The sequence below is a fragment of the Schistocerca gregaria genome, chromosome 3, assembly GCF_023897955.1.
Source record: "Schistocerca gregaria isolate iqSchGreg1 chromosome 3, iqSchGreg1.2, whole genome shotgun sequence".
Lineage (NCBI taxonomy): Eukaryota > Metazoa > Arthropoda > Insecta > Orthoptera > Acrididae > Schistocerca > Schistocerca gregaria.
The window spans coordinates 168,979,090-168,992,517 of record NC_064922.1 but is presented as its reverse complement, the minus strand read 5'-3'; the positions used below and the strand labels follow the sequence as shown (position 1 = coordinate 168,992,517).

Here is a 13,428-nt window from a genome sequence, read left to right as displayed (position 1 = left end):
AAAAGTACCTGGCACTAAATTCTTTGCTGCCCCGTAGATAGTTTAAACAGGACAGCTAATAAGATGCTTTCTTCTTCTTTCGAATAATCCATTTGGACGGTACGATGAATCAACTTTGGCTACTCTTCATTGTATTGGATTTCCTTAGTTTCCAAATTTCCTTCATCCTTTTAGAGTGTTGTTCCCTTTCCTCTTGATTCCACTTTCGTCTAGTTGTTTTCTTTCTCTCCTGAAACTCTGCCTTTTGAACTGCCTTTTTGAAATGGGTTCTGTTTTGTGTCTATTCTAATTCCAGGATTTTCTATGTCCTTTTCGGTCTCTATGAACCATGCAGGCTTGGATTGGATTGGATTGTTTGGGGGGAAGAGACCAAACAGCAAGCTCATCGGTCTCATCGGATTAGGGAAGTACGGGGAAGGATGTCGGCCGTGCCCTTTAAAAGTCACCATCCCGGCATTTGCCTGGAGTGATTTAGGGAAATCATGGAAAACATAAATCAGGGTGGCCGAATGCCCATGCAGGCTTGGATTTGAAACTATTGAGTAATGTGAATATTCGCTTGTTTAGTCTGTTGTTATCCATTCTGAATATATGTACAAAAAACTGCAGTCTTCTCTTCTCATGACATCAGTTAGTTTTTCAGTTTTCAAATATAGCTCTCTGTTTGGTCTTAATCTGTATTCAACATTATCGCTTCTTTTAGCTCCCAGTATTTTCCTTATAATTCTTCATTCCACATCCTGTAGTTTCTCAAGATCTCCACTTCTTGAATGAAATTTTTCACTCTACAGTGGTGTGTGCACTGATATGAAACTTCCTGGCAGATTAAAACTGTGTGCTGGACGGAGACTCGAACTTGGGACCTTTGCCTTTCGCGGGCAAGTGCTCTACCGAATGAGCTATCCAAGCACGACTCATGCTCCATCCTCACAGCTTTAATTCTGCCAGTACCTCGTCTCCTACCTTCCAAACTTCACAGAAGCTCTCCTGCGAACCTCCATTTCTCCATTTCTTGTTAGTTTAAGTGTTTCTGCCACATACAGAGCTTCACATCTGGCCACTGTTTGGTAGGGTCTTAACTTTGTATTCCAGGAAAAGGATTTTTTGTTTAAACGTTTTTGGTCATATGAAACACTCTTTCCATTTTACGCACTCTAGTTTCTATAGCTGTCTTTTCTTTCGCATTGTATGTAATCCATTCTCCTAGGTATTTAAAGGAATCTGTTTTGTATATTGTATTGTTGTCAACTGCAATATTTTGAGGAGCATCACAGATGTTTGTCATGGACTGTGTTTTTTCAAAGGATATTTTTAGTCCTACTTTGGCTGCTTGTTTATGCAGTTCTCTTACTTGTTCTTGGGCATTATCTAGTGAATCTGTAATCAATGCCATGTCATCTGCTAAGACTAAACAGTTGACAGTGATCTTGTTTGGATTTATTCATATTTGAATCCCTTTAGTATTGATGGCCTTCAAAAAGATGTTTTATTATGTCTGTTATTATTTCAAATATTATTATTTCTTGGTGTCAGATAATTAAATTTAGTTCTGTTGAACATTATTTAATTCTCTAAAGTATTTATCCCCGTATGTGGAGAAAAATGGTTTAAGATATATGAATAACAACATAAGTCTGTAATAAAATAGTCAAATAATAGCAACTTGTTTACGTTTCTATAATGATATGGTAACATCTAAGCAAAGTTCCCAATAAAAGAGTGGAGTTATTTTAAATTATATTAGTGCCTTCTTGTTAAAAACTATATTACATGCAATTTACGTTAAATATGACTGTCTTTTACCTCACAGTTCCCTCATCTCACAACAAGGAGCTCACTGTGATTATGTTATATGATAAAATGATACTTAAAGAATGAAAATTTTAACATAAACCATATGTTTCAGTAAAATTTTATTGATATTAAAACCTTTTTAAATGAAGCATCTTTAAAATCAGCAAGTAAAAAATACTTTCTCACATACACATGAAACCATTTTAACAATATTTCCACAAGTACATACTCAGAGTGATGATGCAAAACTGCTATATTTTTTCTGACTCATACAACCAAACTTTATCTATTCCACTGCCTACAATTACACTTGGAGTCCAAGATGGAAAAGGAAAGCGGCAGGCTATTATATGAGTATCTTTTGAAACTTCTGCTTTAATTTTGGCCTCCAGTTCTGGCATCTGCAAAAGAAAAGTAATTTCAATATCATTTTATTAATCTACATCACATATTATTTCTTTCTCCAGAGAATGATAAATTGTTACATTCAATATTGGTTTATTCCATCCTGGATTTTCCATTGTTTGAATGATAAATTAATTATTTCTTTCAAGATTTAGACAACATACCTTAACCTGAGGCTAATAATGAATGCTACTGTCATAATGCTTGCATGGAACTCGCTGGTTTAAATCTTGTGGAGAAAAGAAATTTTCAACACAACTATTGGTACATTAATCACTAAAGAGGTGGTAGAATAATTTTCTTATAATTGTTATCTTGCATACTGCGTTCCAAATCTCTCTGCAGTTTCTGAGAGTGAGGGCTTGTGACACTGGAAGGAGTACCTTATGTCCGATATAACTATAAGGTCAGTGATACACTAGTGCTATGAAATAGGAATAGAGTATTTTCTGATGCCATGTTTCAACCTCACCCTTGTTCATCTAACTCATCTTCAATTAGCCCATGATTGGTTTCTATCCAGTCCGCATAAGAAATTTGCATGCGTGCATGTGTGCGTGTGTTCATGTTTTATAGGTGTCTATTTTTCCATGATTACATTTCAAGATGCCTGGCATCCCATCTTCAGATGTTACATTCATATACGTGTCTTTGCTAACAGCATTGTAAAATTTTGCAAAGGAAGTTTTTGAGGCAGCTTTTTTAAAATGTCCCAAGTAAAGAAACGATGTTCACAACACTTAAGTAGATGCGGATGAAGGTGGGCTGAATGCATTTTCAAAAAGGTATGTTTTGAGGCATAATTTCTTGGTGTGGTGTGTTGGGAAAGGTATACCACTTACATCGATACATTACCTTATAAACATTAAGGTCGGAGACGCTATAATTTTAATTCTATGCTGTTGCGTCATATGATGAAGTGGACTGTGAGCTTAAGGAACTATGTGAGTCAGGCTGGCAGGTTACTAAAGGTTACCTGTGCCTGCTCTACATCAAACCATGATACTTAAGAAACAACACACAAATTTCACAATGGAAAGAGGCCCAGAAAGTATGAATAAAGCAAATCTGCATGATATGAGACAGCCAACAATGGCATACAAGATTTAAATTTACAAAATAAATTTCAAAACGTTCAAAATATTACAAAACAAGCAATAACAATATCAGTGTTTACACTGCTAAATATGCTATTAATTATGAGACTACCAGCTATCTCCAACTCATTCAGTAGCTTCTGTGGTGTGACTATAAATTACATGAAAAATAAGTGTTCAAATCAGTGGCAGTATGGGAACCTACAGGAACCCAAGGAGCAGCCATGATATTGAAAAGGAACTTCGGTTCTGTTTTGCAATTCATGATGAGTCCAGAATATGTAACCCAGTTAATCTTGTGTGCTGAATACCTATATTTCTGATAGCCAATGGTGTGCAGACATGTAAATAACTAGGTGCTACATCACGGCTATAAGGTGGTAAGTTCAGAGCACTGATACACTGATATAACCCCCCCCCCGACACACACACACTCACACTCTTCGAATTCTTGGTTGGTAAACATTTCTCATTCTGCTCATTATCATATCATAATTGCACAGGCTTTGCATTGAATACTTTTTCACATGGGCCGTTATAAAATAAATGCTATGATAAGCATAGTGACTGCCCAGAAATACAGACTAACAGTGTCATAATAAAATGCATATGTAATTAGCACTTTTCTGTATAGATTAAAATGATACTTTATCTCCTTTGAAGCTATTTTCATGTTAATTTTTAAATTGACTGATTTTTTACTATTTCTTTAAAAAATCTAAGGTAACATTTAAAATAGTGTGAATGAGCTATTTATAAAGTACTACAAAAACCTGGCAATGCTTTGCTATTGCTAAATTCGTATGGGAATTGCATATAAATCCTAAACTTCTTAGCCTCCCCTCTCTGTCCCCCTACCACTCTCTCTGACCATAACCCTTGTTTATTATTATTGCAAACAAAACCTTCATTGGGAATTGAACTTGCCTACAATGAAATGATAAACTGGCTGGGGTTACTGGTGTACAGGATATTACAGAGACCTCACCAGCTGTTGGATCTGTGAGGATTTTAGTTTCAGTGACAGTATTTCGCATAGTTTTAATCTGCAAATGGGTAAGGTTTAAGTTCCAGATGATTCAGATTGTAATAGTAGCCTAATAATAAGCCGACAAGCCATAAATGCTCATTTCCTGTAAAACTGACTGCACAACGAAAACAAAACCTCACATTTTCACAGCACAGCACAGAATTTTCCTATTTGCAGTTGGTTTTACAAAACAATCAGTACATTGTTGCTTATAAAAATGTATACCCTATGTCCAACCAATGTTTATTAGAGTATCATGTAAAGATATGATTGAAATCAGTCAAGTACTTTTCAAGATTTTTTGGTAATAGTATTTCCCTTTTGTGTATCAAATATATATTGATATATTATACGTATTGGTTGTAACAATACCAATTCCATCCTGGATTTTCCATTGTTTGATACGTATCGGTTGGTAGGACATGTTCTGAGGCATCAAGGGATCACCAATTTAGCACTGGAGGGCAGCATGGAGGGTAAAAATCATAGAGGGAGACCAAGAGATGAATACACTAAGCAGACTCAGAAGGATGTAGGTTGCAGTAGGTACTGGGAGATGAAGAAGCTTGCAGAGGACAGAGTAGCATGGAGAGCTGCATCAAACCAGTCTCACGACTGAAGACAACAACAACAACAACAACAACAACAACAACAACAACAACAACGTATTTTGCACATAAAAATCTAAAAAATAAAAAACAATAACAATAACATAAACTGTATTGTAAAAACTTACATTGCAGATAGACTCCACTCAACCATCACAGGAAAATAAATATGGCTATACCAAGAAGCAAAGAGGAATGAGGAATAGTGGTGCAGATCAAACAGTGACCAGGATTGCAGGACAAGTTGAGCCCGCAGAGATTCTATTTGAATCTTGGGCATACCATTTCTTTTCACATTAGTTCCATTCACATTTCAAACCATTATTTTATTCTCATATTCTCAAAACATGGAAAGATGCAATGTAGAGTTGCAGACAGGCACCATGAAAAGACTGTTACACATTTAGCTTTCAGCAAAAGTCTTCTTCAGAAAAGAAAACACACACACATTCACACAAGCAAGCATGTTTCTTGCACACATGACCACTATCTCTGGCAACTGCAAATAGAATGCAGCTCTTGCTGCTGAAAGAAGCAGCAATACAGAGTTGGTTGGGTAAGGGGAAGGGGTATCAGGGTACAGGTGAGGAGGCAGAGAAGAGCACTGTCCCACTGAGTGTACAGGGATTAGATGGATACAAGACAAGACTGCTAGACATAGCTTTGGGATGTTGTGGTTCAGGGAGGTGGGGGAAGGGAAGGGGAGAAGAGGGGGGACAGGTAGTGGAAAGTGGAAAGGAGATGAACAGGGAAGGGGAAAGACAGGTGGATGCATTGGCAGAGGGTGGCACACAATGGGGGTGAGGGGATGTGAATAGGGAGGAAGTGAGAAAACACAGGTGGCTGAAACTGTTGGGTGGAGGGTGTGGGGCAGTAGTTTACTATAACTTGATGCTGAGATAATTTCAGGAGCAGAGAATGTGTTGTAAGGATAACTATTGGTGGCAGTGATGGGGAGGGTCCAGATGGCCCAGGTTGTGAAGCAGCCACTGAACTCATGCGTGCTATGTTTAGGTGTTGTACCACAAGATGGTCTACCAGGCTCTTGGCCACAATTTGGCAGTGGCCATTCATACTTGTTGACAGCTGGTTCATATTCATACCCATACAAGAAGCTGTGCAATGATTTCAGCAGAGCAGGTATATGAAATATCTGTTTTCACAGGTGACCTGGCCTCTGACAGTGTAGGATAAGCCTGTGACAGAACTGGAACAGGAAGTGCTGGATGGGTGAATTGGGCATGTCCTGGACCTCGGTCTTCCACAGGGATATGATCCCTGAGGGAAGGGAGTCTCCTGCCATCCTCAAGAACGAGCTACAAAGAAGTGTCCCCTACATCAAACAGTTCCAACCAGACTGGAACAACTGAAACACATTCTTTGTCAGGGCTTTGATTATTTATTGCCATGTCCTGAAATGAGGGACACCCTAGCAAAGATCCTTTCCACCTCTCCTCAAGTGGTGCTCTGTCATCTACCCAACCTCCACAACATATTAGTCCATCCCTATGACATTCCCAATCTCAACCACTTGCCACAGGGATTATATCCCTGTGGAAAACCCATGTGCAAGGCTTGCCCAATCCACCCACACAGCACTTCCTACTCCAATCCTGTCACAGGCTTATCCTACCTTACCAGAGACAGGGCCACCTGTGAAAGTAGCCATGTCATATACTAGCTTTGCTGCAACATTGCATAGCTTCTCATATTGGTACAACTACCAATCAGCTGTCCACCAGGATGGTATTTATAGACTTTGAGAAGTATTAAAAATTTGGCAAAATCTTCCACAAAGATTAAACAATGATGAAAATGTTGGGCAGTTTTTGGCACTTCCCATACAGTGCACAAATTTGTCTCTCTATATGATGCACTAAAGCTTTAGGGTCCGAATTACACAGGTGGTAGAGTATTCTGGAATAAGTACTTTGAGATAAGGGACTAATTGCCAGAAATAAAAATTCAATTTTTTATTCAGAGAAACACCTTACACCTTATAGCAATATTAAGCTCATAGCACTGCTCAAACTGATGATTGCTAGTCACAAATTGTGCATTACACTGGTGCACAAAATTTTGCTGCAACTCTCTCCAATATCCCTACTGTCTGTCTTTCAGAGTGACAGGCAGCTAAGACCTTACTGCACAGATATTCTTCAATTCCTGCTAGTGTCGTACACCAACTACTTCATGTGCCACATACAAAATAATCATTAGAAGAGACATCTGGCAATTTCACTGGCCATGGAAGAAGACCTCCACTACCAAACCAATGATAAGGGTATCTGTTGTTCAGCTGTTCACAAACATTTTCATCATTGGTAGTTCTTGAAAAATTTTGTTCACATATATATCTACATTTATACTCCGCAAACCATCTGAAATTACATGACAGAGAATATTTCCAATTGCATCAAATATGAGGGTTGTTTCATGTTCAACTGGGTATGAGAGTACAAAGAATGAGTACTTAAATGCCTCTGTGTGTGCAGTAATTATTCTAATGCAGTCCTTGTACATCCTGTTGTAGTGATACACAGGAGGCTATAGTGTTTTCTTACATTCCTCACTTAATAGTGGTGCTCAAAACTCTATAAGTATACTGTATATGCGTTTGGGGAGTTCTGGTTTTTCAGTATTTCCATGCTGCTCTCCTGTGGGCCAAACAAACCTGTGAGCATTTGTGCTGTCCTTTTCTGTATACATTCAATATCCCCATTAGTCCTATTTGGTATGGGTCTCACTCACTTGTACAATATTCTAGGATGGGTTGCATGAGTTGTGAGCAGTCCCAGAAGTTGATAGAGAATAGATGCTGGCACTCGAGATGAATGTGACAAATGGGTTTTTAAGATCATTCTCATTTACTGTTCTATATCAGTTGCACATTATCAATTAGATTACATATTGCAATCATTCAGGATCATCTTCAGATCTAAAACAAAGTAAAAATAAATATGTACTGTCTAATATATTGCAATAAGTAGAAAAAATTGCACATAAATGTAGGATTTACCTTAGAAGGTGCGTCAGCAACCTGTCTTGTCCACTCAGAACCACATATCAGAGTATGATGTTTTACAACTGCAGTCAATGTTTTAAACAGGTATGTGTTGGACATAGATGAGAGGGAGACGGGAGACAATGGATGGGGGTATGGGGGGGGGGGGGGGGAGGGGAGAAATGGAGTGAGGCTGATTTGGAGGAGGGTAAAGGAAACAGAAAAGGGGTGGCAGGGATGTCATGAGTTTAACAAGAGGGGTCTTGCTAAAGTAATAGGACATATAATTATGTAAAAATTCTTGTTAAAATTCTAACAATGTAGAACAATATGTATGTAAATGGAATAAAATAGTAAAATTATAAGATGGAGCAAGGGGGACTGAGAGCAGGGAAAGAAGGGAGGGAGGGATAGTGTCAAGGAAGCTACAGATTTAATAAGAGAGAGTCTTATACTAAAATTGCAAAAAGTCAATTATGGAAAAAAAGTTCTCTTAAAATACCAGAATGGATGTGTACAACTGTAAACAGTGATAAAGTAGTAGACTATAAAGTAGCATAAACTGAATTAGTATCGCAAGATATTAAGAGTGTGAAACTTTAAAATTGTATAATTTCTTTTGTTAAAATATTTTAAGTATAGGCCTAGAACAATATATGTATAAATAGTGAATGACATAAAGATGATACAATTAAAGAAGTGGCATTATGAAGAGGAGTGTCTGCATGGAGAGCCATTAAATTAATTTTTTGGAAACACTGAAAGAATGCACTGAAACTTCCTAGCAGATTAAAACTGTTGCCGGACCAGGACTCAAACTTCGATCCTTTGCCTTTTGTGGGCAAGGGCTTGACCTTTGAACTACTCAAGCACAGCTCACACGCCATCCTCACAGCTTTACCTCCACCAGTACCTCGTCTCCTACCTTCCACACATCACAGAAGCTCTCCTGCAATGCTTCAGAACTAGCACCCCTGGAAGAAAGGATATTGCAGAGACATGGCTTGCCACAGACTGGGGGGATGTTTCCAGAATGAAATTTTCACTCTGTAGTGGAGTGCGCGCTGATATGAAACTTCCTGGCCGATTAAAACTGTGTGCCGGACTGAGACTTGGACTTGGGACCTTTGCCTTTCATGGGCAAGTGCTCTACCACTGGTACGACTCACGCCCCGTCCTCACAGCTTTACTTGTGAGTCATGCTGGGTAGCTCAGTGGTAGCGCATTTGCCCATGAAAGACAAAGGTCCGGAGTTTCAGTCTTGGTCTGGCCACACAGTTTTAATCTGCCAGGAAGTTTCATATCAGCACACACTCCACTGCAGAGTGAAAATTTCATTCTGGAATGCAATGGAAGTTTGTAGTTTTGCAGTAAGTACAGAAGCCAATCTGCACACCAACCCATTGTGAGGACAGTGTATTAGCTGATGTGCTACCGCTATCTCTTCTCAGTAAGTGGGATTGTTTATCATATACATGTTATAATGAGGTGGATGACTGCAGGAGGCTTTCACAATTTAAAAAAATTTAATGTTAATAAAATTGTCCTGCTGATTTAGTGTGTTGCCAGGCTCTTGCATATGGTGTGTAAAAATATCAATTTCTTCCAACACTGTCCATTGGTGACCCATAGTTACATTGTGCGACACTTCCAAATGGGTATCAACAGTTCCAACCGTAAGCTTCAACATTAGAACACAGTCATCAAACACTGTTTTATCATTGAGATTTGAAGTATGCTTCTTGAAACGTATTTCAAATATCCTGCCTGTTTGGCCAACATAAACTTAAGGAAAGTTTCTTTATTTCAGCTTACATACACCTGTTGTTGTGAATTTTGGGGCTTTTCTATTCACTTGGTGCCTCATTCAGAAGCAAATAATGTCATTAGTCTTAAACCCTATATGCAAAATGGTGGTGCAAAATTATCTAGCAGTAATTTCTGAATCCCTTTCTTTATACCTAATGCGCATGTCTGCCAATTCACCTATTAGCACACTGACATTGATTTTACGCTGTTGTCGACTTATAATTTTTTATATCAAGTTACTTACAGTTGAGAATGAATAACTGCTGCTTACTGCAACTTGCTTTATAATAGTGATTTCTTTATTTCTTTCATGCTCGCTTAATGGCAGTCTTAATAACCTGTTTATCATGGATTGAAAATACAATATCTTGATTCTTTCAGGATGTGGAGACTTTGAGTCATTAATAATACCTGCACTGATCCGTTTTCTGTATATGCTAAAATGGTGTTTACCAACCTCTCTTGTAATTGTAATGTTGAGATAGTTGATGGCTCCTTTATTTCGTGCTAAACTATAAACCTAATTTTTGGTGAATAGCATTCAAGCCTCTTTGCTATGCCATTAATGTCACTTTAATGTCCTTTAACTAAAAAAATATCATCATCTACATAGTGGTAGCAGTAGAGAACTTGCTGGCTGCTGCATGGTTGTTAGTGAAAAACTTATTTCCTAAATGATTAAGGGGAACCTCAGCCATGCAGTAATAGTAGAGAACCTTGCAGGCTACTGTGGTTATATATCTTACAATTAAACATGAAATAGATATCAGATAACATCAATCCTAGAAACTTCATTAATACAACTAATTCTCCTATAGTCATATTTGGTATTCTCAGTTATCTCTAATGTCTCATGGACAGTCACGTTAGTATTTAAACTCACTACATCTATCAAAGCAAAGAAGGAATTAGCTAGTATGACTGTATCCTTAACATTGTCTGCAAACTAGTGCATATTTTTTTAAAGTATAGTGCCCATAAGATACGTATAGTGTTTTAAACCTATTTATTGGGGCAGTAGGATTCTGTCTGTGCTTGTGCATGTGTGTCTGTTCTCTTGTTTGCGGTTTCATGACTATATATTGCTTTGCTTCCCTGTCAGAAAAAAAATCAGAGTTCTGAATTTTGCATTTTAGTTGTGCATGGAATTTTTTGTGGGTCTCTATTCACCTTGTTAACACCTTTATCAGAGTGAAATTTACAGTTGCAAAATGCAGTGTTCTGATAAGTGGTTCTGAGTAGACAAGACGTGTTGCTGATGCAACTACACTCCTGGAAATTGAAATAAGAACACTGTGAATTCATTGTCCCAGGAAGGGGAAACTTTATTGACACATTCCTGGGGTCAGATACATCACATGATCACACTGACAGAACCACAGGCACATAGACACAGGCAACAGAGCATGCACAATGTCGGCACTAGTACAGTGTATATCCACCTTTCGCAGCAATGCAGGGTGCTATTCTCCCATGGAGACGCTCATAGAGATGCTGGATGTAGTCCTGTGGAACGGCTTGCCATGCCATTTCCACCTGACGCCTCAGTTGGATCAGCGTTCGTGCTGGACGTGCAGACCGCGTGAGACGACGCTTCATCCAGTCCCAAACATGCTCAATGGGGGACAAATCCGGAGATCTTGCTGGCCACGGTAGTTGACTTACATCTTCTAGAGCACGTTGGGTGGCACGGGATACATGTGGACGTGCATTGTCCTGTTGGAACAGCAAGTTCCCTTGCTGGTCTAGGAATGGTAGAACGATGGGTTCAATGACGGTTTGGATGTACCGTGCACTATTCAGTGTCCCCTTGACGATCACCAGAGGTGTACGGCCAGTGTAGGAGATCGCTCCCCACACCATGATGCCGAGTGTTGGCCCTGTGTGCCTCGGTCGTATGCAGTCCTGATTGTGGCGCTCACCTGCACGGCGCCAAACACGCATACGACCATCATTGACACCAAGGCAGAAGCTACTCTCATCGCTGAAGACGACACGTCTCCATTCGTCCCTCCATTCACGCCTGTCGCGACACCACTGGAGGCGGGCTGCACGATGTTGGGGCGTGAGCGGAAGACGGCCTAACGGTGTGCGGGACTGTAGCCCAGCTTCATGGAGACGGTTGCGAATGGCCCTCGCCGATACCCCAGTAGCAACAGTGTCCCTAATTTGCTGGAAAGTGGTGGTGCGGTCCCCTACGGCACTGCGTAGGATCCTACGGTCTTGGCGTGCATCCGTGCGTCGCTGCGGTCCGGTCCCAGGTCGACGGGCACGTGCACCTTCCGCTGACCACTGGCGACAACATCGATGTACTGTGGAGACCTCACGCCCCACGTGTTGAGCAATTCGGCGGTACATCCACCCGGCCTCCCGCATGCCCACTATACGCCCTCGCTCAAAGTCCGTCAACTGCACATACGGTTCACGTCCACGCTGTCGCGGCATGCTACCAGTGTTAAAGCCTGCGAAGGAGCTCCGTATGCCACGGCAAACTGGCTGACACTGACGGCGGCGGTGCGCAAATGCTGCGCAGCTAGCGCCATTCGACGGCCAACACCGCGGTTCCTGGTGTGTTCGCTGTGCCGTGCGTGTGATCATTGCTTGTACAGCACTCTCGCAGTGTCCGGAGCAATATGGTGGGTCTGACACACCGGTGTCAATGTGTTCTTTTTTCCATTTCCAGGAGTGTACTTAAGTAAATTCTGCATTTATGCACAATTCTTTTTTCTATTTATTGGAGAATTATAGATAATACATTTTAGTTTTACTTTGTTTTGGATCTGAAGATGATCATGAATGTTCAAAAAATGCATTCTACTTAGTAACACTAAATGAGAATTATCTTAAATATTAATACAGTTGCTGTTTTGTCACGAAATGAATATATCAGCCATAATGAAAATGGTGCCTAGTCAGATGGCGAGAGACTGTTTTACTTTACTGAAAATTAATGAAATACTGTTGTAAAATTAAACTTAACAAGCAATGCTCACATCAGAATGTAATTCCAAGCTATGCAAACTCTACAAACAGGAATAAAAAAGCAATTATTGTCCATGAAAGAAGAAAAGAGAAAAAGCAGAAATCAGGGAGGCCTACAAGAACAAGAACATATTAAATGAAGAGTTATGCTTATTACTCTTAATGGTAACTAAAACATTATCTCCTCTAAAGGTTGACAGCATAAGTACATTTACTGATGACAGAGTGGATACCAAAAGAAGAAAAATAATTGCGAGAGATCTTAAGAAATACTATATATGACAGGTGTAAGTAAACGTGAAAATAATACTGTGCCTAAAAAAACATAAGTTCTTTGACAAGCTTGAAAATCTTAAAGATATTCCTCATGCAGTTGAAGTGATATCTCTTCTATGGAAAGGTTTAAACTATAATCCATCACCAGCATAAAGATAAAAAGACATAAAGAGAATTATAACAGAGGTCAAATTTGCTAGGGATGTAGCAAACCTTCCCATTCATAAACAGTATGACCTAGTCATCAAAGTCACCAATGCATTAAAAATGGTGTTTACAATCAGAAAGCAAGCATGGTAATGAAAGTAGATAACTTAAACAAGAAATTAAAACAGTGGATAAAGGCAGCATTATCATACTTACGAGTGCCGAAGATTATGTAAATAAAACCAAACCTCTTCTTTTCTGAAAATGGGATTAATG

General features: G+C 39.4%; 1 protein-coding gene across 1 annotated transcript in view; it reads right to left on the bottom strand.

Moving 5' to 3' along the window:
- Positions 1-1,896: 1,896 nt before the first annotated feature.
- The window catches only part of LOC126354607 (ATP synthase subunit C lysine N-methyltransferase), an 86,325-nt gene continuing 74,793 nt past the window's right edge, over positions 1,897-13,428 (bottom strand). The window contains exon 4 of the mRNA XM_050004362.1: positions 1,897-2,195. Within this exon, the coding sequence (XP_049860319.1) occupies positions 2,046-2,195 (150 nt within the window). The 3' untranslated portion in view covers positions 1,897-2,045. The remainder of the gene's footprint in view (positions 2,196-13,428) is intronic.